The sequence below is a fragment of the Penicillium lagena genome, assembly GCF_028827675.1.
Source record: "Penicillium lagena strain IBT 129212 chromosome Unknown utg000002l_segment0_segment0, whole genome shotgun sequence".
In the NCBI taxonomy this organism is placed as follows: domain Eukaryota; kingdom Fungi; phylum Ascomycota; class Eurotiomycetes; order Eurotiales; family Aspergillaceae; genus Penicillium; species Penicillium lagena.
Genome location: NW_026623223.1, coordinates 3,120,032 through 3,143,449, shown reverse-complemented (window position 1 = coordinate 3,143,449; position 23,418 = coordinate 3,120,032). Strand labels below are relative to the sequence as shown.

Below are 23,418 nucleotides of genomic sequence, written 5' to 3'. Positions count from 1 at the left end.
GAGAGTTGCGCGAGACGCGCGAGGTGTGAGGGAGAGGAATCAAGTGGAGAGAGGGAGAGAAGAGAAGAAATCGAATGGGAGACGAGGGAGAAGTCAGGATGGAGGAGGAGGTTGGGGGCAGAAGTGGGAGAAGAGAAGGGGGAAAGAAAGAGAGAAGTGAAAATCTGCGTGGCTTTTGGTGGATTCGGACTACGGCGGACTGCAGGAGCTTGGAGAGCAGTTCCCTTTTTGTCGCGGCTGGTGTGCGTGTGCGATGGTGACTAACGCCATGACGACCTCAACCAACCGCGATCATTTCTTCCAGACTTCGTGAGAATGCTATTTCTAGCTTCTAGAGACCCAGACTGACCAGACAGTGCTTCCCTGGAGGAGCAGGAGCGGAAACAGGCCAAGTCCCAGAACAGCAATGGAAACCCCATCAAACTCAACAGCAAGATCCTGGCCGTGTGCGCCGATCCGATGAACCAGGGCTCCGTCTATGTGGCGCTGAGCAGCGGCGCGGTAAGAAGAGTCAATATAGAGGTGAGCGCAATTCGTGAGCGGGAAACAGCACACTATCTAAGTGCCTCTACAGACAGGAGAGCCGACTGCTCTATTTGCAGGCCCCGTGGCGCCCCTCACCAGTGTCTGTGTGAGCCCAGACCGCAAGCAATTATTTGCCGGGTGCTGGGACAAGACCGTTTGGAGCTGGGAGATCGCCTCAGGGAAACCTGGGCGCCAATACGAAGGCCACACGGATTTCGTCAAATCCGTTATCGCTGCACGACTGCGCGGAGAAGACATTCTCATCACAGGGGCAGCTGATGCGCAAGTACTCGTGTTTCGCATTGCCAATGGCGAGCGACTGGAGACCTTCAAGGGCCATGCCCGTGGCATTCAGGACTTGATCCTCGACCCGGAAGCCGAGGACTCGAAAGCGACGGTGTTCAGTGCTGGCAGTGATCGAGAGATCCGGCAATTCAGCATCTTTGGCGGCGACCATTCCACCGAACCATTGCTGCCCCACGAGACCAGCGTCTACAAGCTCTTCTTCGATAGCGACGGTGACCTCTGGACGGCGTCGGCGGATAAAACCGCCAAATGCCTGGTTCGGGAGAACGGATGGAAAGCCAACATGACTCTGGAACATCCAGACTTCGTGCGCGACGTTGTTGTCTACGAACAAGGCGGCTGGGTGGTGACCGCATGCCGGGACGAAGAGGTTCGCGTGTGGAACCGAGCTGTATGTTCTACTTGTCCCCTCGTGAAGGGTGTATGCTGACCATTCTAGACGGGCGAGCTTCATCATACGTTCTCCGGGCACTTTGAAGAAGTCACCGGGCTGGTCCTGGTAGGGCCGACGGTCGTCAGTGTCGGCATCGATGCGACCATCCGTCAGTGGTCACTTCGGGCAGATGAGCTGCAACGGGCCGTGGAGCTGGTCAAGAACGGCCCGAGCGAAACAGAGGAGGAGACGCCTGACGGGACGATGCTGACCGAAGAAGAGGAGCGAGAGCTCGCCGAGCTGATGGACGAGTAAATAGACATTGTACCAATATAATTAGTCACCGTCGCATCCCCAGATCGATCCCGATCCCCCACCAACACGTGACCCTGGCGTGTCAATGACGCACAGGGCCGATCGGCCTGACCTTGTCTCTTGAACGAACCATCGCTCCCTGTCCGGCCCCATCTCAGTGGTCCCCTTGATTAGTTCCCCGTGTCCTAGCCTATGATTCTTATTAAACGATCCATCGCGTGACTCCCCGTACCTCTTCGGCGTCGTCAGTTCCGGATCACGAGCACCATCACCCCGCCTGTCAGGATGGCAGCGTCGGACGTGCATGTGCAGTCGCACGACAGTCTGGCTCACCGGGGGCCGAAACTGATTAACCGTCTCCAGCAGTCTAGATCGCCCTATGTGAGATGGCCCTCCCCCACCATAGATGATTTATCGAGTGACATTAACCCGACGCCAGGTCCGGGCGCACATGAACAATCCGGTAGCATGGCAGCTCTGGGATGCAGAGTCCATCTCCCTGGCAAAGAAGAACAACCAGTTGGTGTTCCTGAGCATCGGCTATTCAGCATGTCACTGTGAGTTCCTCACCTCACTTCCCTTTTCTACCCCATCGTAGTGTTTAATGCGATATAGGGTGCCATGTCATGGAGAAGGAGTCTTTCATGTCACCCGAGGTGGCTGCAATTCTCAATGAGTCGTTCATCCCGATCAAGATCGATCGGGAAGAGCGACCAGATATCGACGATGTCTACATGAACTATGTCCAGGCCACTACCGGATCTGGCGGCTGGCCTTTGAACGTCTTCCTCACCCCAGACCTGGAGCCAGTCTTTGGTGGCACCTACTGGCCTGGTCCGAATTCGTCCACCCACACGGGACCGGATACCATTGGGTTCGTCGAGATCTTGGAGAAGCTGCGCGATGTTTGGCAAACACAACAGGAGCGCTGCCTGGAGAGTGCCAAAGACATCACGAAGCAGTTGCGGGAGTTTGCCGAGGAAGGAACACACTCGCAACATGCTGACCGGGATGGCGATGAGGACCTGGACATTGAGCTGTTGGAAGAAGGCTATCAACATTTCGTGTCTCGATACGATTCCATCAACGGTGGATTTGGCAGGGCGCCAAAGTTCCCTACACCCGCCAACTTGAGCTTTCTACTGCGACTCGGTGCCTACCCCAGCCAGGTGACCGATATTGTGGGACAGGACGAGTGCGAAAAGGCCACTGCCATGGCGGTCACGACCCTGGTCAATATGGCTCGAGGCGGAATTCGGGATCATATCGGCCATGGGTTTGCTCGCTATAGTGTGACCGCGGACTGGAGCGTACCTCACTTTGAGAAGATGTTGTACGACCAAGCACAGTTGCTGGATGTCTACGTTGATGCCTTCCGGTTAACCCATGACCCCGAACTATTGGGTGCCGTCTACGACTTGGCCACCTACTTGACGACTGCGCCCATGCAGTCGCCCACGGGAGGATTCCACTCGTCGGAAGATGCAGATAGTTTCCCTACCCCCAACGACACGGAAAAGCGAGAGGGTGCTTTCTACGTCTGGACCCGAAAGGAGCTCGTCCAAGTACTGGGTCAGCGAGACGCCGGGGTTTGCGCTCGGCACTGGGGTGTCTTGGGGGACGGGAATGTGGCGCCAGAGTTCGACCCCCATGACGAGTTTATGAACCAGAACGTGTTGTCCATTCGTGCTACACCCAGCAAGCTCGCCAAAGAGTTTGGACTCAGTGAAGATGAGGTGGTGAAGATTATCAAGACCGGAAAGCAGAAACTCCGCGACTACCGCGAGAAGACACGAGTGCGGCCAGATCTGGACGACAAGATCATTGTGGCCTGGAATGGCCTGGCAATCGGCGCGTTGGCCAAGTGCAGTGTGCTGTTCGAGGAGATCGAGAGCTCCAAGGCGGTGCAGTGCAGAGAAGCCGCCGCGAAAGCGATCAGCTTCATCAAAGACAATCTTTTCGAGAAGGCCACTGGACAACTGTGGCGTATCTACCGGGATGGTAGCCGTGGAGACACCCCTGCTTTCGCGGATGATTACGCGTACCTCACTAGCGGACTGCTAGACATGTACGAAGCCACCTTTGATGACAGCTACCTCCAGTTCGCTGAACGACTACAAAGTAAGGACTTGAGCATTCTCAGCCGTGAACATTTGCTGATAATTCTAATTCTGCAGAGTATCTGAACGAGTACTTCCTTGCCCGGACGGGGACTACGACTGCTGGGTACTACACCACCTCGTCGAAGTTGACCCCCGGCGTGCCTGGTCCGATACTCCGTCTGAAGACTGGCACCGAGTCAGCCACGCCGTCCGTTAATGGCGTTATCGCGCGCAATTTGCTGCGTCTGGCAGCGCTAGTCGAGGACGACGACTACCGCACCCTCGCACGAGAGACCTGCAATTCGTTCTCCGTGGAGATCATGCAGCACCCGTTCCTGTTCGTGGGCATGTTGGATGTCATCGTGGGACTCCAGATTGGCACTCGCACCGTGACGGGCGTGTTCTGCACCGCAGATGTCTCCTCGTTGCCCGGGCGCGAGGAAGGTCTACTCAGTCGCGTCGACGAGCCCACGTCGGCACGCAATCTGATCATTCAGCGTGTGCGTGCCGAAGCCGGGCACTCGTTGTCGCCATCCCGGACGACGACTTCGCTCGTGGATGTGCGCCCATCGCACTTGAAGGACTTTGTGGGGAACCAGAGCTTCTGGTTGAAATCGCGCAACCCGCTGTTCAAGGAGCTCAAGGCGGCCGAGCCGCCTAAGAACTACATGCTGGTGTGTGAGACTGGGACGTGCAAAAATGTTGATCTGTAGAAGATGATTTCTGCTGTGTTCTGCTTGTCTATTACTACAACGCGGTTGCCATAACTAAACATGGGAACAAAAAGTTGGTCATACTGCAAGAGGAAGGGAGGGGCCAGTGGTGTACAACGAACTGGATCACCGTGTACCTAGATGTTCTGATTGGTGTATGCTACCCGGCCCGGCACATCTGGAAGTTGCGCACGTTATGCTGGCCTGAATCATGATCGGCGGCCATTCATGGTTCCTGGGCCGGCCGAACTCTATTTCCGAGTCAGGATTTTCTTCCCCGAGCCCTAAGGTGCACCTTCATAGTCGAAGCGAGAGCAACGTGAGACCATTGTTGTCGCAGTCATATTTATTGGACTAGAACTCCCTTAATCACCAGAAATGACTTGCCCCGTGCTCGAGGGCTGAAACAGCAATGATCGGGTTAATCTATCTCAGATCAACCGGCGCAAGCCACTGTGCCAAATAATATGGGCCCCGTGCGAAGCCAAGTTTCTTAGCGCCGACGCCGTTGCACTGGGCAATTTCCTTTTTTTCCTCAGGGGGGCAAATGAATGGGAGCGCTAGGACCACTCCTGAAACCAGGGGAAGCAACAGGGTGATTTTCTCTTCGGATAGAATGCCTTCGGGTGTCGTGTTTATTTGTTTACCACCTAACTCACGATCTCGATCTGCTCCCGACCATTCAACTCCGAAACAATCTCTACTCTCCCTCATCCCAGAATGGCGGCAAAGCAAGTCTCCCCCGGAGCGGGCCAGGGCACTAGTGGATTGAAGATCCACCCAGGGGGCGGCCCAGGCACATCGTCATCGTGCTCCGTGGGCGGGTGCCGACTCGGAACGGGGCCAGTCCATATTATGGCCATAGTCCGGAGCCAACGAGTCTCCAACATGTACCAGCCTCTTCGGAGGAGTCCAATGGGTGGTGGTGCGAGACGCGTTGGAATGTAGAATGTATCGTACTACCACTCCAGGCCGTGGCGGGCAGTGGCATGCGGGTTGGCGAGGTTGGAGGACAACAGTATAGATAGTACGGCGTCTTCTTTTCTCGACACGTTCAATCCCAATCCCAAATCAATAGTCATCGTGAAGCCACTCATCTCACTCCGGTCCACTCGCAATCAATCCCAATCAACTCTGCCTGGACTCGTAGCCTGGCCTTCGCACGGCCCCACTGGGCCTTTTCCCCTTTCTGCCACTAACACCTCATCTCATCCCATCCTTCCCTCCTCTTCCTCTGCTCTCTTTCTCTCCTCCACACGCTTGACTCTCACTTCCCGCCCACGGCGCCTTCCCTTTCTTCCCTCGTTTGAAAGAAAGAAGGTGTTTTCGGGCCTGTCATTCCTTTGTCCATACAAAAGCGTCCCACCCCCAGCAAAGTACATACACAACACTCGTTCCAACAGCAGTCGATCTGCTTTGTTGATCACCACAACCACACCGTCGAATCTACTCATTTGCTTTGACTTGCACTTCCTGGGGAAGTTAGCACCGCTACCGCCATCCCAATTCCAGTTGATCTGCGATTCCAACCATGCGCTCCGCTATTCTCCTGACCGCCGCCCTGGCTGCGGGCGCTTGTGCGACCGAGCTCGACAAGCGGGTCTACGTGACCGATTGGACCACCGTGGTCATCACCAAGACCGTCACCGAGGCTCTCGCCCCAGCTCCGACTGAGGCTCCGGTCCAGGCCGACCAGGAGTCGACCCTGACCAAGAAGACCACCGTCGTTCCCGACGTGACGACCGACACCCCCAAGGCGAACAACGCCCAGGCCGGCTCCGGCTCGGGTGGCCTGCTGGGTGCTCTGTTCGGTGGAGGTAACTCGGGTAAAAATTCTGGCGCCAACCCGGACATCACCAAGGACGAGAAGCCGGCGCACCACGCGCACCACCACAAGCACAAGCCTGCCCCGGCGCCGACCACCACCGAAGTGGCGCCTGCCCCCGAGCCCACTACTATCACCGAAACCGCCGCCGCTCCGACGACCATGTCGACCACCACCACGACGGCTGACACCCCTGCCCCGACCACGAACTCGTACCAATCCGACGTGCTGTACAACCACAACATCCACCGCAGCAACCACTCCGCTCCCTCTGTTTCTTGGGACAATGAGCTCGAGCAAACCGCCCACACTCTGGCCGCTCGCTGCGTCTACCAGCACGACACGTAAGGATATTTTTGTCCGTGGGGGAAAAAAGTCATTACTAACTTGCCTGTCTTTTTAGTTCCATTGGCGGTTTTGCTTATGGTCAGAACATTGGATACGGTGTCACGGCGGACCAGGTCGGCCAGATGATCACCAACCTGATGTACAATGACGAGATGGAATACTTTGCCGAGCTGTACGGCGAAGCCAACCCCTCCATGGCCAACTTCGACAGCTGGGGCCACTTCAGCCAGATCGTGTGGAAGGACACCACCAAGGTCGGATGCTCTACCGTTATGTGCAAGAGCCTGGGCAACGTCGACTCCAGCGATGCCCTTCCCTTCACCGTCTGCAACTACTCCCCGCCTGGCAACTACGCGGGTCAATACAACAAGAACGTCCTCAGGCCCGTCGGCAACAGGATGTTCGTCGCCGAGTAACGGGGGTCTTCTTCCCCCTTCTGGCTGTTCGTCTTGGAAGAAGGCGAGGCGATGTGTCTGTGGCCATGACTTCCCCGGGCTCTGGGGGGAAAAGTTCACTTCAGCCCCTGATACCTCCTCAGCTCGTTTCTAGAGACGCGCCACCATTCGTTTTTTCTTCTTTTTGACCTTGTTTTACTTCTGCCTTTCATGTCTTCTTCTCAAATCTCCGGCCTGTCTCCCTCGCGGTTGTTTCGGGAGGGAGTCGGATGAGCATTGGTTTTCTTTTGCATCTCACACGCGCCGGGCCTCGCAGCCCTCTGTGTATGTATGCTACCCGTGGTCCTCCAACCAGTCGGGGCATGCGGATGCGATTTGTTTCAATTGTGCATACTTTTGACTTCTTTTCTCACCGGCAGCCGATGTTGACGGTCTTTCTGTGGATACAAGCTGCGGCGTCTTTATATTTCCGAGCGTTATGTACTACGTATGACATGAAGTTGTTCTCCACACTACTTCGATAACTTAATACACATACCACGGTTGTAGCTCTCCCCACAAAACCCTAACCTATCACGTGCGCCCGAGATTCTCCCTTCGCCCGAAAACGTCATTGCAAGCAATCGGAACTGTTAAAGACGAACTTCTGTGGTCTCGACCGTGTCTACTGCATTTACTATCCTATTCCTCTCTTCTCACTAATTTTATTTAGTTACCCCCCTTGGGAGATTTCTGCCACTGCAACCAACCTGAGCAACTCTTGCGCCAACCCCCAGCTAGCCTCTCCGTCCATCCCACCCTACCCACGCCGGACACGGGTTCATGCAGGCTATAAACGCTTAGGCTCGCGTAAGCCCTTTCTGTCTTTGCGTCATATTAGATAGTCGTTCGTCGTGAGCAGAAAAAGATCTCATCGGCTGGAGTAGCCGAAAATACCCTGCTGAGTTCCCGAAATCATACCCGCTAACGATCAACCTTCCAGCCGCGCCAAGCTCATCCATTTCTCCGGTTCTACCAATCACTCCGGACGACAGGTCGCCGCACGACAATCTTACTAGCTGGCCATTCTTATCTCGGCTGTTCCCGCTGTAAGTCCTTTGCTCCGGTGTCTCTTTTTCCCTTCTCCCCGAGGTCTCGATTCACGGTTCCCTTTCCCACGTTGCCCCGCGGGGAGGTGTCATTGCGTCTTTTTTGTCGTTTGGTTATATACATGCAACCTCTCCCGCTCCTATCCCTCTGAGCATGTCAGCTTGATTCTTTCCCCTTGTCTCTGAACAACAAATCTGAATCACACCCTGTGAGGTAGTCTCAATGCCACCATACTACCTACAAGACTGCCATTACTTCTATCGCACCGCCCTGCGCCTCCTGTCTCTTCCAACCTTCCTCTCCAGTCGTTACTCTTGAAGCAGGAAAAAAAAGAAAGAAAGAAAGAAAGCAAACTAACAGCGTATCCTATTTCTCCATGGCAGTGCGTTTCTTCACAACACCAACACCCCTCGGGAATACCATGGATGCCCCAAACTCACAACCGGGAGCGCACGGCCACACGGTCGTGAGGCCCAATGTGTCAACTGATATGCCTTCGTCCCAAGTGGCGGAGGAGCACACGCCTAAGCAGCAGGGCATTACTTTTGCGAATCAGGACTCATTGCCAAAACTGCCTATTCCGGACCTGGAGGATACCTGTCGCAGGCACCTGGAGTCTCTGGAGGCTCTGCAGACGCCTCGTGAACACGAGGAGAGTAAGGCTGCTGTTCGGGAATTTCTGAAGACGGATGGACCCGGTCTGCAAGAGAAGCTGAAGGCCTATGCCTCTTCGAAGACGAGTTACATTGAGCAGTTTTGTGAGTTGGGATGAGCACGAATCCGGGAACAGCTTGCTAATATCCGGCTAGGGTATGATTCTTATTTGAATTTTGATAACCGTAAGTCCCTGTTTTATAGCTGAAAGAAAAGAGAGAGAAGCTGACATGGGAACAGCCGTGGTCTTGAATCTCAACCCTTTCTTCCTGTTGGAAGACGACCCTACTCCCGCCCGGAGCCACCAAGTGACTCGAGCTGCTTCTTTGGTGATTTCGGCGCTGTCATTTGTCCGGGCTGTCCGACGGGAAGAATTGCCCCCGGACACCGTCCGTGGAACGCCTCTATGCATGTACCAATATTCGCGACTCTTCGGCACAGCACGAGTGCCCACTGAGAATGGCTGTGTTATCAGCCAGGACCCTTTCGCCAAGCATGTCGTCGTTCTCTGCCGGGGTCAGTTCTACTGGTTTGACGTCTTAGATGAAAATAGCGATCACATAATGAGCGAAAAGGACATCGCACTTAACCTGCAAGTGATCATCAATGACGCCAACCAGACTTCACTTCAGGAGGCAGCTAAGGGCGCTCTGGGTGTGCTCAGTACGGAAAATCGAAAAGTATGGTCTGGACTGCGGGATATCATGACCAAGGACCCGGCATCGAACAACGCCGAGTGCTTGAACATTGTCGACACGGCCCTCTTTGCCTTGTGTCTGGACGACACGGAACCAACCACCACATCTCAACTTTGCGCTAATATGCTCTGCGGCAGTAGCGAAGTTATCAAGGGGGTGCAGGTCGGTACTTGCACCAACCGCTGGTACGACAAGCTACAGATTATTGTGTGCAAGAACGGCAGCGCCGGAATCAACTTTGAGCATACGGGCGTGGACGGACATACCGTGCTGCGCTTTGCTAGCGATGTTTACACTGACACCATTCTCCGGTTCGCCAAAACCATCAACGGCCAGGCCCCAAGTCTCTGGGCGACGACCAGCCCGGACCCGTCCAAGCGCGATCCACGGAGTTTTGGAAATGTCAGCACCACACCGCGTAAACTCGAGTGGGACATGACACCCGAGCTGAATATTGCCCTGCGTTTCGCCGAGTCACACCTGTCTGATCTGCTGTACCAGCATGAATTCCAGGTGTTGGATTTTGAAGGCTACGGGAAGAACTTCATCACCTCCATGGGCTTCTCGCCGGATGCATTCGTGCAGATGGCCTTCCAGGCCGCCTACTACGGTCTATACGGCCGTGTAGAGAACACGTACGAGCCGGCCATGACCAAGGTCTTCTTACATGGCCGCACGGAGGCCGTCCGCACGGTCACGCCTGAGTGTGTGAATTTCGTCAAGACGTTCTGGGGCGAGAATCCAGCCGAGCAGAAGGTGGAGGCACTCCGCACCGCAACCAAAAAACATACTGCCATGACAAAGGAATGCTCCAAGGCCCAAGGCCAGGACCGCCACTTGTACGCACTGTACTGCCTGTGGCAGCGGACCGTTGAGGAAGGGCTGTTCCCAGAGACCAGCTCGATGGGCGGGTACTCCAGCCCAGACGATGGGCCCGAGTCACCCAAGCTCTCCGAGGGATCAGGTGATGATTTATCCCGTTCTCCAGGAAGCCGCAGTGGCAGCGGCAGCCTCCGTGGTCTCCGGACCGCCACAACGCCAACACCAGCTCTTTTCGCAGATGCGGGATGGGACAAGATCAACAACACGATGCTGTCGACCTCCAACTGCGGAAACCCCTGCCTGCGCCATTTCGGATTTGGTCCCACGTCCGGCGACGGGTTCGGGATTGGATATATTATCAAAGACGAGTCGATCTCGTTCTGCGCTTCGTCAAAGCACCGCCAGACTGCGCGTCTGATGCAGACGCTCGAGTCGTACCTCTTTGAGATACGGAAGTTGTTGCGCGCCACGAACCGCGCGGCCACGAATGCACGCTCGAACCGTGTGAGGGAGACCGAGGCCCAGGCTGAGCGTTTGCAGAATGATATGCGTCGCCGCGGCCGGGTTGTGCTCGGTGATAGGGCTGTGTCAGAGACTCCGACTGCTACTACTGATAGTGGGGAGATGGAGGATGATGATGGTATGGGAGGATGTAAGTGTTTGCCTTGCTCTCCTGGACAATGGGACATAAATTCGGAACTAACTTCATTAGATGGCTTCTTTGATGCCGGCATGCTCCTCCAGGCCTTCAAGGGTCTCAATGCCGAGCGCGAACAGCGCGGTGACAAACCGTCCAAGAGGCGGTTTGTGGGGAAGAAGCTGTTTCTGAATGACTATTGATTGAGTGGCAGGAAGAGGAGAGCGAGACGATATCTTTCCACACATACTTTCCAATTTTGTTTTTTAGCTATCATTTCAGTTCCTATATATCAATCTATGATTACGATGAGGAGTTGTAGTAACGCAATACTTGCACATAGGAAACAGAGTCTAGTAAACTGCTAAACGAAAGTAGACGATAGCTAGGACAACCTAGAGCTATACACAACCTCCCCAGACAACACAGCTTCTGTACATCGCTCTGTACATGTCACCCTGCTGGGCACTTAGTGACCACCGTGAGCATAGGCACACTTGCTCTGGATCCTCATGGGGTGGCACTCAGTGTTGAACACCCACTGGTCCAGGCTGACGACATCCGGCTCGGCGAAGGACAGGTAGAGGTACTTGAGGACCTCGGCGAAGTAGAAGCTAGAAGAGAAAAAAAAAAATCAGTCCTTATCCTCTAACAAACTCAGTCATTGATCACGCTTGATTTCTTACCTCGAAACATAGTTGACCAGCGGCAGACCATACGGCGCAGTCACATTGGTGATCTCCGCATACGGCACGGCCGCAGAGCGAGACGTGTTCAGCGCCTGGAAGATCTCCCAGTTGTAGTCCTGGAAGCGGGTGTCGCCCGTCGTGCGGTAGGCGTAGAAGATACTCTCGAGGGGCTCCGGGTACGAGCGGTACGAGGGGTCTGTGAACCAGAAGCCGTACTTGGAGGCGGCGGCGCGATCTTGCGCGTTGTTGTCGGCGGAGGAGTCGTAAGCCTCATTGCTAGCGTTGTACCAGGAGATTGCTACAAAATCCGTAATTAGCCCAGGAGCATCAAATCGACAAAGAAGCAAACTTACCGCTGCCTCCCAGGCCGGTGATGGTCGAGTTGTACCACCGGTGGCAGCTGTCGGCGACCTTCACGCCCAGCTCCGAGAAGTCAGGCCGGTCCAGGTACTTGCCTCCGAGGAGGAGGTTGCCGCCCGCGAAGCAGGCGTAGTCATCCATCGTCCACATGAGGTTACCGTTTGAGTCCGATTGGGACAGGAAGGTGAGCTCGGGGTGCTCGTATGGGTGCAGCGCGATGTACTTGATGCTGGAATCGGCGGCCGTCACCCAGAAGTCCTTCATCTGCGAAGCGAGGCTGTCCTCCGGTTGGTACACGTAGGTTTTGATCAGGTACTGTATAGTCCACAGTCAGGTCTGACATATGAGGCCTTGGCACTTTGGCACTTACCTCGAGGAAACTGTCAACACCGGCCTCCCAGCCCGCGTCGAAGGTGATGAAGTTGCCCGTGTCCGTGTCGAGCTCTGTGCCCACGAGACCGGGGTACGTAGGTGCCGGGTTAGGCTTGATCAGGAACTCCTCAGCTCTTTGAGCCTATATCGAGTATTAGCGTTACTCTCAGAGGAATAGCCGCAAGAGAGAGAGGGCCATACATTCTTTCGGAACGACTCGTCGCCCGTCAGATCCGAAAGACGGTAGTACTCCAGGATCAGGGTGCCCGCCTGCGCGGTGTTGGTGCTGTTGTACGTCTTTCCATTGATTGTGGTCGTGCTCTGGATGACCTGACCGGACGTGAAGTTGCGTGAAGAAGCAGGCAGACCGGTAATGGTGTTGAACACCGGGCTGATGGCCGTCGCAAGCGACTTGGCTTGGGACAGCAGGGCGTCGACAAGCTTGGGGTCATAGTGGTTGGGGAACATGCCGCTCTTGAGCAGATCATAAGCACTCAGCAGTCTACAATTCGAGAGATTTAGTATATGCAGCCCTTAAGGATCCCAAAAGCTAAAACTTACCCGCCAAGGTACCGGATGTTTACATCGAAGAAGTCGACGATATAAGCCGACTTGGTGAAGTCAACGGATGCAATGTGCTTCAGCTGCTGCTCGACGATATCCGTCAGGCCCATGACAATAGCCGTGTCAATGCCGTCGACAACGGACGCGCCCCAGCCGAACAGGTCGGCGGTGCCATTGTGCGTGATGGGCAGAAGGTCGTCCTTGGGGTATGCGTATTTATAGTATTCATTCCACTCGCGCGCATACGCCTCCTTGACAGCCTCGGCGCGGGGATCGTGCCTGTTCGTGCCCGCAGGGAAGTCATACTGGACTTTGTTGCATGTCTGACGGTGCGAAGTAGCAGCAGCACTGGCCTGGCGTAGAGCAGCCAGGGCCAGCAGAGCGTGGGAAACACCAACCATTGTTGATCGTCAGTCTTGGCCTAACTACCGCGAAGTCAATTGAGGATCGAATGGCAAGAAAATTAAGATCTCTCGGCGATGGAAGTAGGGGGCAATCCATTTTGTTATTTATGGATATTTCCCCTGTAGATCGACAGAGCCCATTGTTACATTGTTGAGGGGTTACATTTCTCCCCTGGACTGATTACAGTCCTGGAGCACAAGCTTTTTCGGTTACACAGCTTTATTTAGGTAGATTAATTTAGTCCCGGTCTTTCGGGCTTTTGTCATTGCGAGTTTGTTTTGCCATTTCTCGCTCACTATGGATCTCGCCTTCCCCTAGGTTGATGGAGAATCTATGCCGAGAAGTTAGAGCAGTGTTATTTACCGGTAATTTTGTGGCTGAAGCGGGGGAATGGGGCTAAAAGCGCCCTACTGTTTTTTTGGCTGGCCGGTGTGCCTTGCACCTGTGCACTGACTTGTTGCTTAGCTGGGTACCCGCTCCTTGGCCACCCAATTTGGCCACTTAAATTCGTTGTGGATACAGCCGCAAGGCTCGGACAAAAACAAGCCGATCTACGCGGGGGACCCTTCCAGATTGGATCTAGACATGGAGTCCCGACTTCCCAGGTAGGAAATCTACATTATGGAGGCGGATTAAGGTCACACTTGGACGCCGCCACAGCAATTGGATGATGTAGGAGGCATATCCAAACAACATGGGCTTTTAGAAGCCCAATGCACTAACCAACTACAATACGGTATAGGTATAGACCAAAATCAATTAACTAGCGGGATCAACACTTTGATAGTGGGACTTGAGCAAGCAGACACAGAATAATGCCTGAAAAATCTGTAGAAAGACCGCAGTAGTAAATGCTCATACATACAAGCAGGCCTAAACAAACCTAAAGAGTATATGATCGCCGTTGCCCGCTAAGCTATGTTCTAGCTGCTTGGCTTCCCCGCTCAGTTCTACCGATCGGACTTTGGCATCGAAAACTCCGTACCGGGGTAGGTTAGGCTGGCCACAATGTTCCAAATTTCCGAGGAGATGATATAACTAACAATCAAGGCCAATTGCAACCCCTTGACGGCCAGAGCCGCCGAGCAACAACAGATAAAAACGAGGAATGTCGGAGAAATAAGTATGTTATTTTCCCGGTGTTGTTGAAGCTCAACCCACTTCTTGGTAAATGAGCCTTGAGAAACAGCCAAAGGATGCAGCGTCTCATTTCTGTATTGTTTGCTGGTGTGGCGCTGTGCCAGCACACCATCGACCTTAGCTCCCAGCAATGGACCCTGAAGGGTCCAAATGTTACAGTGCCTGGATCAGTACCCTCTCAAGCCCATCTAGACCTGTATGCAGCTGGTGTCATCGGTGATCCGCTATACGGAGAAAATGACACTGCGCTACTCTGGGTGCAGCGCTCCAACTGGACATACTCGTCCACTATTTCAAACGTGTAAGAGAGAAACGGAGAGTGTTTAAGTAGAACTTTTATCCTAATCGGGTGACAGGCGTCGAGGAAATGGATACTCCACATGGCTTGTGTTTGATGGCATTGACACCTTTGCCTCCATCGAGCTATGTGGACAATTCGTTGCAAACGTTGATAACCAGTTTCGCCAATGGTATTTTGACGTGACAGACATTGTTAAATCTTGCAAAGACGATCCCGAACTGAGTCTCAACTTTGGCTCTGCGTCTAAGATCGTACAGGAAATTGCGCGTCACGGAGACCGTACGTCTTGTCATTTCTCCAAACTAGTATCATTGTTCTTACTAACTCGCCGGCTGTAGCTTTACTGAACAGTGTCGATGGTGGATATACAGAAGAATTCTGCTGCAAGGAGTTCATGAGAAAAGAGCAATCTGACTTTGGCTGGGACTGGGCTCCCAAGATTGCTCCAGCGGGCATTTGGCAACCAGGGCGCGTTGTGCAGCTAAATACTGCATCACCAGCCTATGTGCGCAATGCATTAATTGATATCTATCGCAAGGATCAAATGAACAACATTCCTCCAGACCAGTCTCAGCCATGGGTGTTCAATGCCAGTCTAGATTATCTAGGCTCATTGCCTTCGGGCGCCTCTTTGGAACTGACGTTGAACGATGCAAACGGCCATGACGTTTTGAAGAAACCATTGGACGATGTTCACCATTCAGAAGATACTATCACCGGCAGCGTGATAATCGATCCGAGCTTGGTGGAGCTTTGGTGGCCCATAAACCTGGGCTCCCAACCACTTTATGACGCGTCCATCAAGATTGTCCATGGCAACAGCTTGATTGCAGAAGTTAAAAGAAGAGTCGGCTTTCGTACTATTGTGCTGAATCTCCTTCCTATCACCGAGGAGCAGCTCGCTGCCGGGATCGCCCCGGGCTCCAATTTTCATTTTGAGGTCAACGGACACGAATTCTATGCCAAGGGCTCCAACCTGGTCCCTCCGGATGTATTTTGGCCCAGAGTTAATGAAACAAAAATGAAGAAGTATGTACGGAGGACAATTATTTTATAAATAACGCGCTAACATTTCATCTAGCTTGTTCGAGGCTGTCGCTGTTGGGGTAAGCTCTCATATTCAGGGATGATGTCTTCAATTGGCTCACACTCACTCACAGAACCAAAACATGCTGCGGGTCTGGTCATCGGGAGCATACCTTCCGGACTGGATTTATGGGATGGCCGATGAGATGGGCATATTCCTGTGGTCTGAGTTCGGTAAGAATTGCTGCTCAGAAAATATGATTGACCCGGTACTAACTCAGTGACAGAATTTTCTGATGCAGAATATCCTGCTAATGCAAGTTATCTGAGCCAATACAAAGCAGAGGCCTCATATCAAGTGGTAGGATATCAACACATCCCCTTGGTTTGGAGCTGATACTGACGAGAAAATTCTGCAGCGTCGCGTCAACCATCACCCCAGTCTTGCACTTTGGGTAGGAGGAAACGAGCTAGAACAGATTATGCTTGCCTACTTCTTTAGTGCCACCGATCCTGGCACTTTATTGCTCGAGTATCAGCAAATCTTCATGGAGCTTCTCATTGGTGAAGTTTACGCAAACACTAGGTCGATCAGTTATATGCCGTCCTCGTGAGTGATTAACCTTTGTACCATGGATAATTGATTTATTTAACCACCAACAGAACATACCACGGGTTTTTGAAACTGAACTTCAGTTCCGTTATGCCTCAGGTTCCACGATATCTGAACACATCGGGCCCCAATTATATCTATACCGACACTGGTGAGTTTCATGGAATTATAACAACAGACATCTGCTGATAAATGCGTAGACGACTACAACTACGATGCAAGCCAAGCGTTCGAGCTCAGCTCATACCCCATAGGCCGTTTTGCCACTGAGTTCGGCTTCCATTCGATGCCATCAGTATACTCGTGGGAGCAAGCAGTGCCGGCAGATCAGCTCTCCTTTTTCTCTGACATGGTCATTCATCATAACCGACACTATCCGTTTGGCGCACCAGCAAATGCTACAGATCGGGAACTTTCCATTATGGGACTTGAGGAGATGACCACGGCTGTGCAGGAGTGGTATCCGATCCCGAATATGCAAGACAGTGTGGCAAATTTCAGGTTTGTTTATACATAGATCAACTTGATGATCATTGCTAATGAGACTACAGTGCATGGTGCTGGACAACCCAGGTCTTCCAGGCAGACTACTATACTTCTGAACTGGCCTTTTACCGTCAAGGATCTGGGATGCCGCAACGCAACTTGGGATCGTTGTACTGGCAACTGGAAGATCTATGGTATATTCCCCCCCCCCCCCCCTATTCTCTACTATAAACTCTAACAACACCTAGGACTGCTCCCACTTGGGCCAGCATCGAGGCCGATGGCAGATGGAAAGTCCTCTTCTATCGTGCAAAGGACATCTTCGAGCCGGTGATCGGATACCCATACTACAACACCTCAACAGGCGACTTGGAGGTTTGGGTAACATCTGATCTCTGGTCCCCCGTCCACGGAACGGTCAAGCTGACGTGGATGGACTGGACGGGAAAATCAATTTCGGGGTCTAACAGTCCCGTTAGCAAGACCGTTCCTTTCACAGTCGGTGGGGTCAATTCAACTCGCGTCATGCAGACCAACATGTTCCAGGACTACAAAGGCCTCGATCTCAACAATACCATTCTTCGAGTTGAAGTCAATGGCAAGGGTGTAGCGCCTAATGACCCTCACGAGAAAGAACAAACATACGAGCACACATCATACTTCCATCCGGAATCACTCCAGAATGCAAAGCTACAAGACCCTGGACTGAAGGTGTCGCACGTTCAGGGTACCACTAACTTCAAGGTTTCTGCCACGAAGGGAGTCGCGGCATGGGTTTGGCTCGATTACCCGCTGGGTGTACAGGGATACTTTTCCGACAATGGATTTTGGTTGACTCCGGGCGAGACCAGGAATATCCATTTTACGGTGAAGCAGGACTGGACAGACGGGAAGTGGGATCTAGCTGTCACTTACAGAAGTATCTGGAACAACACCCTGACAGAGTGAGACTATTTACCTTTTTCATAGGGTCTTATTAGGTTCTATAGTCCGACTTCGGGATGAACAAGTTACAGTTTAGCATATCGGTTGCTATTTGGCTACCTTTTGCATTTCCACATCTCAAGATAATTGAGTAGTTATCTGTATAGTTGCAACTCGCCGCCCGGTTGAGCGATATATGAAGTAATAACCCTCGCTGCTCGCCAAGCTAATATACCAACTGCTTGTATAAAAATTGTTTATAAGCCACTATTCTTTAGCAACCATCTGACAGCAATAATGCACTGCTTCAATTTTACCCCGCGCGCAGGGTTACATCATGCTTGAACTACCTTATCCATGTCCGTGCCCTTTACGGAGTACGGCAGAAAGAGACTAAGATGGACTTTATTTCCAGTCGGATCTTTCCGAAGAGGTAACCCCGTTTGGGTATCTCTCCGCAATTAGTCCGCGTATGTTTTACTCGCTTAGTGATGGTCTATGCTTTCGCTCAAAGGAATTGGTCATTAGTTCGTTGAGATGATCTACCGAAGCTCGTGTTTCTGGGGGAACGATTAATATTACCCCCCCTCGCAATAATGACTACTATAACTAGACCTTTCCCTTGGAAGCAACGAAACTGACCTGTGGAACAGTTGCTATTTTATAATCGTCGCTGGAAGTCAAGTGCACGACAATATCAAAAGCAAGAATGCAACTAATACCTCTGGCAGCAGGCCTATTGATCCCTGTGCTTGCTCACGCTGCGCCAACATCTTCAAACCCGGTCAATCCCAAGGTCAAGGGCACACCAAAAGTACTCGGGCTTGTGACAGATCCGTCGCTGGACCGAGACTCATGCGGCTCAGCCAAATTCAATGACCGTGTCCTCTGGGTGTGCCGAGACACACAGAACTGGGGACCAAACGGTCTACCAACATTCCCACTCATCACCAGCTCCGCCTCATGGACGGAGTACAACTCTCAGGGTGGACCACGTCTCGTCACGCCCGCCGGCGCAGACACCGCTGAATACCTGATGTACGGCGACAATCACAACCAGTCATTTTACCCCCTTATGTACGACGAGTGCAATGAGACGCAATCGGGCCAATGCGGCGATCTCTCACGCTACGCTCTTTGGCCAGACAGCCCTCCCATGGTTACAATGACCAACCCGGACGCATCGGTGCTCGCATATACGTGGGTGAAAAAGAGCCACATCATGCCTGACCTATCTACCCTAATCGCTGATCCGGCTACGTCCCTCTATCGTGTCAATTATGTTCCCTACCGCGATGGTCCCACCGGTCTGCCGCAGGTGGAAATCGTCAACGAGACGTTTTGGGGAGAGAATGAGATCCCCTATGGAGATTATGGTAATGTCGTCCAAGACGGAGTAGCCTATCTATATGGCCAAAACTCCAACGGGACCGTTGCGCTTGCCAAGGTGGATCCGCTGAACATCGAGAAGAAATGGATGTATGAGTATTGGGCCAGTGGCTCCTGGACCTCGCAACAGCCTGCGAGCGATGATCCAAGCATCAATATCCCCAACGTCACGGCCGGTGGTCAAGGCACGTTCTACTGGTCCGATCCATGGCAGTCGTTTGTGTGGATCGGCCAGCATGGTCAATCTGTCTCAGCAGACTTTTACATCACCACTGCCCCTAACCCGCAGGGGCCGTGGACAGAGCCTGTCAATTTCTATTCAGGTGTCAATGGGAACTATACCCTGCCCGCTTATACACTGCAGGCACATCCTTCTCTTACTACCCCATGGGGCAATGATATTTATTTGACATATACCAAGACGGATGTTGTGGATGGAGATGCTATTTATTCTCATCCGTTGATTCATGTGCAATGGGAATAATGGGAGCACGGGAATATAATTGTTGCTTAATTGACCGGCTCTATATATTTGAAGTACGGAGAAATAGGGATTTAATTATTGAAGTATAAGTTCCGTTATCTAGCAGGCCGCCACCTAATGATGATTTCAAAACCGTGACAGCATCTCAATTATTCAGCCAATTTAGGTAAAGTGGAAACTCCATGGCTATTTACTGTCTCATCAGTCAAGGAACGTTCGTAAATCATATGGGTATCATAAAAAACTACGTAACTATTTGTATTGGACTCAACTACGATTAGAATCATGCACAGGGTCGGCTTTTCAAGGACGCTTGGCCTAAAGCACAACCGGGCTTGGCGCCTCGTGCGCCGAACTGTGGAGAGCCGAGTTCGGAGAGTAGCCGACTCGACTCGGGAACTTGCTGTTTGACCGACTGACGTATTTATTCCTGCGTTCAACAACAACCAGCAGGCAATTGACTGACTGCATGTTAAGTCCAGCTTAACATGGCGCTGCTCCACACTCTGCCGAGACGGGCGCCCGCAGGGCTGCTTCCCCCGTTGGCGAGACGCTTCTCAACCTCTCCCCGCCACGCCAACTATGCGGACACGCTGCCCAATCTCAAGATTGGTGCCCACACGAGGGTGCTTTTCCAGGGATTTACAGGGCGACAGGCTACGGCTAATGTGAAAGAGTCTCTCGAATGGGGCACGAAGATCGTCGGTGGTGTCAAGCCGGGGGTGGAGGGCGAGCATTTGGGCCTGCCTGTGTTTCCGTCTGTTAGCGCTGTATGTGCTTGGGGTCGGGACCAAAGGATGCGATCACGGCAGATTAGACTAACATTTAATTCTAGGCCCAGCAGAGAGCTAAGCCCGATGCCTCGGCCATCTATGTGCCCGGCAACCAAACAGCAAAGGCCATTGAGGAAGCCATTGAGGCGGAAATTCCGCTGGTTGTGGCTGTGGCCGAGCACGTTCCAATCCATGATATTCTCCGAGTATGATTATAGTGTCTTCAGTCATACCCTCCTATCTAACTCATGCCAGATCCATTCCATGTTGCAAACGCAATCTAAGACGCGTCTGGTCGGAGCCAACTGCCCGGGCATCATCTCTGCCATTGGCAAGTGCCGAATTGGGTTCCAGCCGCTGCCATGCTTCGCACCCGGGAACATTGGCATTATCGCCAAGTCGGGCACTCTCAGCTACGAAACCGTGGCATCGACGACGCGGGCGGGGCTTGGACAGAGTCTCTGTATTAGTATGGGCGGCGACGTGTTGGCGGGTACCAATTTTGTCGATGCTCTTCGCATTTTCGAACATGATCCTGATACCCAGGGGATTATTCTCGTTGGGGAGATTGGTGGTGTTGCAGAGATGGATGCTGCGGAGTGGATTCGGGATTATCGGAGGAGAACTCCCAACCCTAAGTGAGTATTCTCTATCTTTATTCTGGATACCGAAATGGGTCATACTGATCCTGTTTAGGCCTATCATGGCTCTCATTGGCGGATTGGAAGCTCCTCCTGGGCGCATTATGGGCCATGCTGGTGCCTGGGCTGCGCCTGGAGAACCGGACGCACAGACGAAATACCAGGCCCTCGAACGTGCCGGAGCAGTCATGGTCAATCATCCGGAGAAGTTTGGCGAGGGTATGAAGACCCTGCTGAGTAACGGTGCTCGGCCGGGCACAGGTGTACGTTTTGTTCTCCTTGTTACCATCGTGAATATGCTCACATGACTGGCAGTCTATCTTGGGAACAGGCTCGCAAAGACGAGGTCTGCACACCTTGAGACGAGTTATCCCATCCCCAGGGTCAACCACTCAGCAGAGACGCAGCTTGTACATCAAACAATTCCAGGCTCTGGAAATCCTCAAACAGAAAGCCGTTCCTGTGAAAGATACACCGACAGCACCGTCTGATAAATCCATTTCGATTACGGTCGACCGAACTGCCTTGTCTCCATGCATCATTGCGTCTCCAACTGCAGACTTCGACCCAGCTCAGTCCCGCAAATTCCCATTCAGTTACACCCAAACCAACTTTGTAGATAGCCCCGTCATTGCCGAAGTGATCTCACACTTGGATCTCCCGGATTCGGCACACGGCAAGCTAGCAGGCCTGGTTCAAGCACTGTGGGAGATCTTCACGGAGAAAGAGGCTTTTGTGCTGGAGACTCGGGTGGGCACATCGGCGACTGGTGATTTGGAAATTCACGGCGCACGGTTTGGCTTTGATGATGCTGCCTTCCGCAGCTCCGGGCGCCAGGAAGAGATCCATCGTCTGCGGAACACGGCCGAGGAAGTTCCAGAAGAGGTTGAGGCTGAGAAGGACGGGATCGTATACGTTAAGTACGGATGCTCTACTAGTCAATATTCCCCCGGTACTAACTATAGCAGGTTGGAAGGCGAAGGCAGTGTCGGCACACTGGGTAAGTCTTTCTTCGCCTGATGCTTCACTAATTATAGCGACTAATAGCGATGGATATAGTCAACGGAGCCGGCCTAGCCATGAACACAGTCGATGCCCTAACAATCCACGGCGGCCACTGCGCCAATTTCCTCGACACAGGCGGCAAGGCCACCTCGGAGACAGTCAAGTCGTCGTTCCGGATCATCTGCTCGGACACGCGCGTGAAGGCGATTTTCGTCAACATTTTCGGCGGGTTGACGCGCTGCGACATGATCGCCGAGGGCATCATCCTGGCATTCCGGGATCTGGATATGAAAGTGCCGGTGGTGGTGCGGTTGCGTGGCACGAATGAAGAAAGTGGTCAGAAAATGGTAAGTTTTGTTTCTTTTTTTGGTGTAAGCCATTTCTTGCTCGGCTCATGTGATACTGATGCCGTCTGTTTAGATTGCCGACAGTGGACTGCCACTGCACGCATTTGATGGGTTTGAAGCGGCCGCGAAGAAGGTGATTGCATTGGCCAAGAGTACATAGTTAGTTCGTTAGACATAGAAAGGGTCCAAAGTGACCCATAGATGACAATCGAAGCCCTCATATTGCCCCGGACAGTATTGCCTCAGGTGTCTACCCCCGGCCCGCCTTCTCCACGATCGCCCGAGTCTGACGCCATTACTTTGTTCTTCCCTGCTAGACCCTGTCATCCCTACCCCGGTTCTTCACACTCTTCACACCACTCTTTTAATCCCATCCTCTTCTTCACCTATGCCCTCGCCCGCCCTGCCGCGCCATGTCTGACCCCCGAGCCGAGCTGCAATCCACTCTCCGCAGCCTATCCATTGGCTCCAAGGGACCCGTGCAGGACATTTCACGGCCAACCCCGCCCCGATCCTCCATCGCCGGATCCGCAACCACAGCCCCAAAGCCCAAAAAGTCTCCCAGCGCAATTGCCGATTCCTGGGAAGACGAGGCGGAACTCTCCGCCGACGACAACGACCTCCAGTCACCAGCCGACGGTCACTCATCTCTGCCCTCGCCGATCAGCGGCGAGGGCCCGCTCGATCCCCCGCCGACTCCGATCTCGCCCCAGACATCATATCCCGGAGTCTCGGGAGGGTATACCTCGTCACCGCCGACCTCAGCTGGTGGGTACGCTGCCGCGCCGCAGTCGGGTGGCGCCTCGAGGCGGCCGGAGAAACAGACTGCCGTTGCGGGACGATTGATTGCCGGTGCGTTGGGGATTAGGGCACCGAAGCGCACAGAGGAGCAGAGATCGTATGATCGTGCCGTGAAAGAGCAGGAGATACGGAGGCGGAATCGCGAGCGCGAGGAGCTGACCAAGGCGAAAGAGGAGGACGAGAAGCTCAAGACGTCGGTGTGGAATGATTGATTTTGGTTTTCGTTTTGATTTTGTTTCTACTTTTCCATTTTTCGTGCTATTTGGGAGGCTTGTTTCTCTCATACATATCTCTTT

General features: G+C 53.1%; 10 protein-coding genes across 10 annotated transcripts; 8 read left to right on the top strand and 2 right to left on the bottom strand.

Moving 5' to 3' along the window:
- Positions 1-268: 268 nt before the first annotated feature.
- Positions 269-1,519, top strand: N7510_004056 (WD40 repeat domain-containing protein; the record flags this gene model as incomplete). The annotated part of the gene is made up of 4 exons (XM_056975982.1): positions 269-309; positions 357-501; positions 575-1,222; positions 1,271-1,519. 4 exons carry the CDS (start codon positions 269-271, stop codon positions 1,517-1,519), a joined length of 1,083 nt encoding a protein of 360 aa, XP_056835938.1.
- A 285-nt stretch (positions 1,520-1,804) lies between these two features.
- N7510_004055 (thioredoxin domain-containing protein) lies at positions 1,805-4,334 on the top strand (the record flags this gene model as incomplete). The annotated part of the gene is made up of 4 exons (XM_056975981.1): positions 1,805-1,900; positions 1,959-2,076; positions 2,135-3,640; positions 3,697-4,334. 4 exons carry the CDS (start codon positions 1,805-1,807, stop codon positions 4,332-4,334), a joined length of 2,358 nt encoding a protein of 785 aa, XP_056835937.1.
- Positions 4,335-5,044: 710 nt separating this feature from the next.
- Positions 5,045-5,416, bottom strand: N7510_004054 (uncharacterized protein; the record flags this gene model as incomplete). The annotated part of the gene is made up of 2 exons (XM_056975980.1): positions 5,045-5,165; positions 5,295-5,416. 2 exons carry the CDS (start codon positions 5,414-5,416, stop codon positions 5,045-5,047), a joined length of 243 nt encoding a protein of 80 aa, XP_056835936.1.
- Positions 5,417-5,865: 449 nt separating this feature from the next.
- On the top strand, positions 5,866-6,923 carry N7510_004053 (CAP domain-containing protein; the record flags this gene model as incomplete). Its single annotated transcript, XM_056975979.1, has 2 exons — positions 5,866-6,503; positions 6,563-6,923. The coding sequence occupies 2 exons, from the start codon at positions 5,866-5,868 to the stop codon at positions 6,921-6,923; spliced, it is 999 nt and encodes a 332-aa protein (XP_056835935.1).
- A 1,290-nt stretch (positions 6,924-8,213) lies between these two features.
- N7510_004052 (choline/carnitine O-acyltransferase) lies at positions 8,214-11,005 on the top strand (the record flags this gene model as incomplete). Its single annotated transcript, XM_056975978.1, has 5 exons — positions 8,214-8,272; positions 8,352-8,749; positions 8,801-8,830; positions 8,886-10,817; positions 10,878-11,005. The coding sequence occupies 5 exons, from the start codon at positions 8,214-8,216 to the stop codon at positions 11,003-11,005; spliced, it is 2,547 nt and encodes an 848-aa protein (XP_056835934.1).
- Positions 11,006-11,271: 266 nt separating this feature from the next.
- N7510_004051 (glycoside hydrolase family 47 protein) lies at positions 11,272-13,188 on the bottom strand (the record flags this gene model as incomplete). The annotated part of the gene is made up of 6 exons (XM_056975977.1): positions 11,272-11,416; positions 11,489-11,789; positions 11,845-12,166; positions 12,222-12,365; positions 12,425-12,725; positions 12,785-13,188. The coding sequence occupies 6 exons, from the start codon at positions 13,186-13,188 to the stop codon at positions 11,272-11,274; spliced, it is 1,617 nt and encodes a 538-aa protein (XP_056835933.1).
- Positions 13,189-14,388: 1,200 nt separating this feature from the next.
- On the top strand, positions 14,389-17,706 carry N7510_004050 (beta-mannosidase; the record flags this gene model as incomplete). Its single annotated transcript, XM_056975976.1, has 11 exons — positions 14,389-14,633; positions 14,689-14,912; positions 14,972-15,662; positions 15,715-15,739; positions 15,794-15,893; positions 15,947-16,020; positions 16,079-16,269; positions 16,323-16,423; positions 16,473-16,773; positions 16,824-16,952; positions 17,007-17,706. 11 exons carry the CDS (start codon positions 14,389-14,391, stop codon positions 17,704-17,706), a joined length of 2,781 nt encoding a protein of 926 aa, XP_056835932.1.
- Positions 17,707-18,391: 685 nt separating this feature from the next.
- N7510_004049 (uncharacterized protein) lies at positions 18,392-19,555 on the top strand (the record flags this gene model as incomplete). The annotated part of the gene is made up of 1 exon (XM_056975975.1): positions 18,392-19,555. One exon carries the CDS (start codon positions 18,392-18,394, stop codon positions 19,553-19,555), a length of 1,164 nt encoding a protein of 387 aa, XP_056835931.1.
- Positions 19,556-20,043: 488 nt separating this feature from the next.
- On the top strand, positions 20,044-22,481 carry N7510_004048 (putative succinyl-CoA synthetase subunit alpha; the record flags this gene model as incomplete). The annotated part of the gene is made up of 7 exons (XM_056975974.1): positions 20,044-20,325; positions 20,391-20,534; positions 20,584-20,966; positions 21,025-21,232; positions 21,285-21,969; positions 22,029-22,321; positions 22,395-22,481. 7 exons carry the CDS (start codon positions 20,044-20,046, stop codon positions 22,479-22,481), a joined length of 2,082 nt encoding a protein of 693 aa, XP_056835930.1.
- A 253-nt stretch (positions 22,482-22,734) lies between these two features.
- On the top strand, positions 22,735-23,334 carry N7510_004047 (uncharacterized protein; the record flags this gene model as incomplete). The annotated part of the gene is made up of 1 exon (XM_056975973.1): positions 22,735-23,334. The coding sequence occupies one exon, from the start codon at positions 22,735-22,737 to the stop codon at positions 23,332-23,334; it is 600 nt and encodes a 199-aa protein (XP_056835929.1).
- Positions 23,335-23,418: the final 84 nt, after the last annotated feature.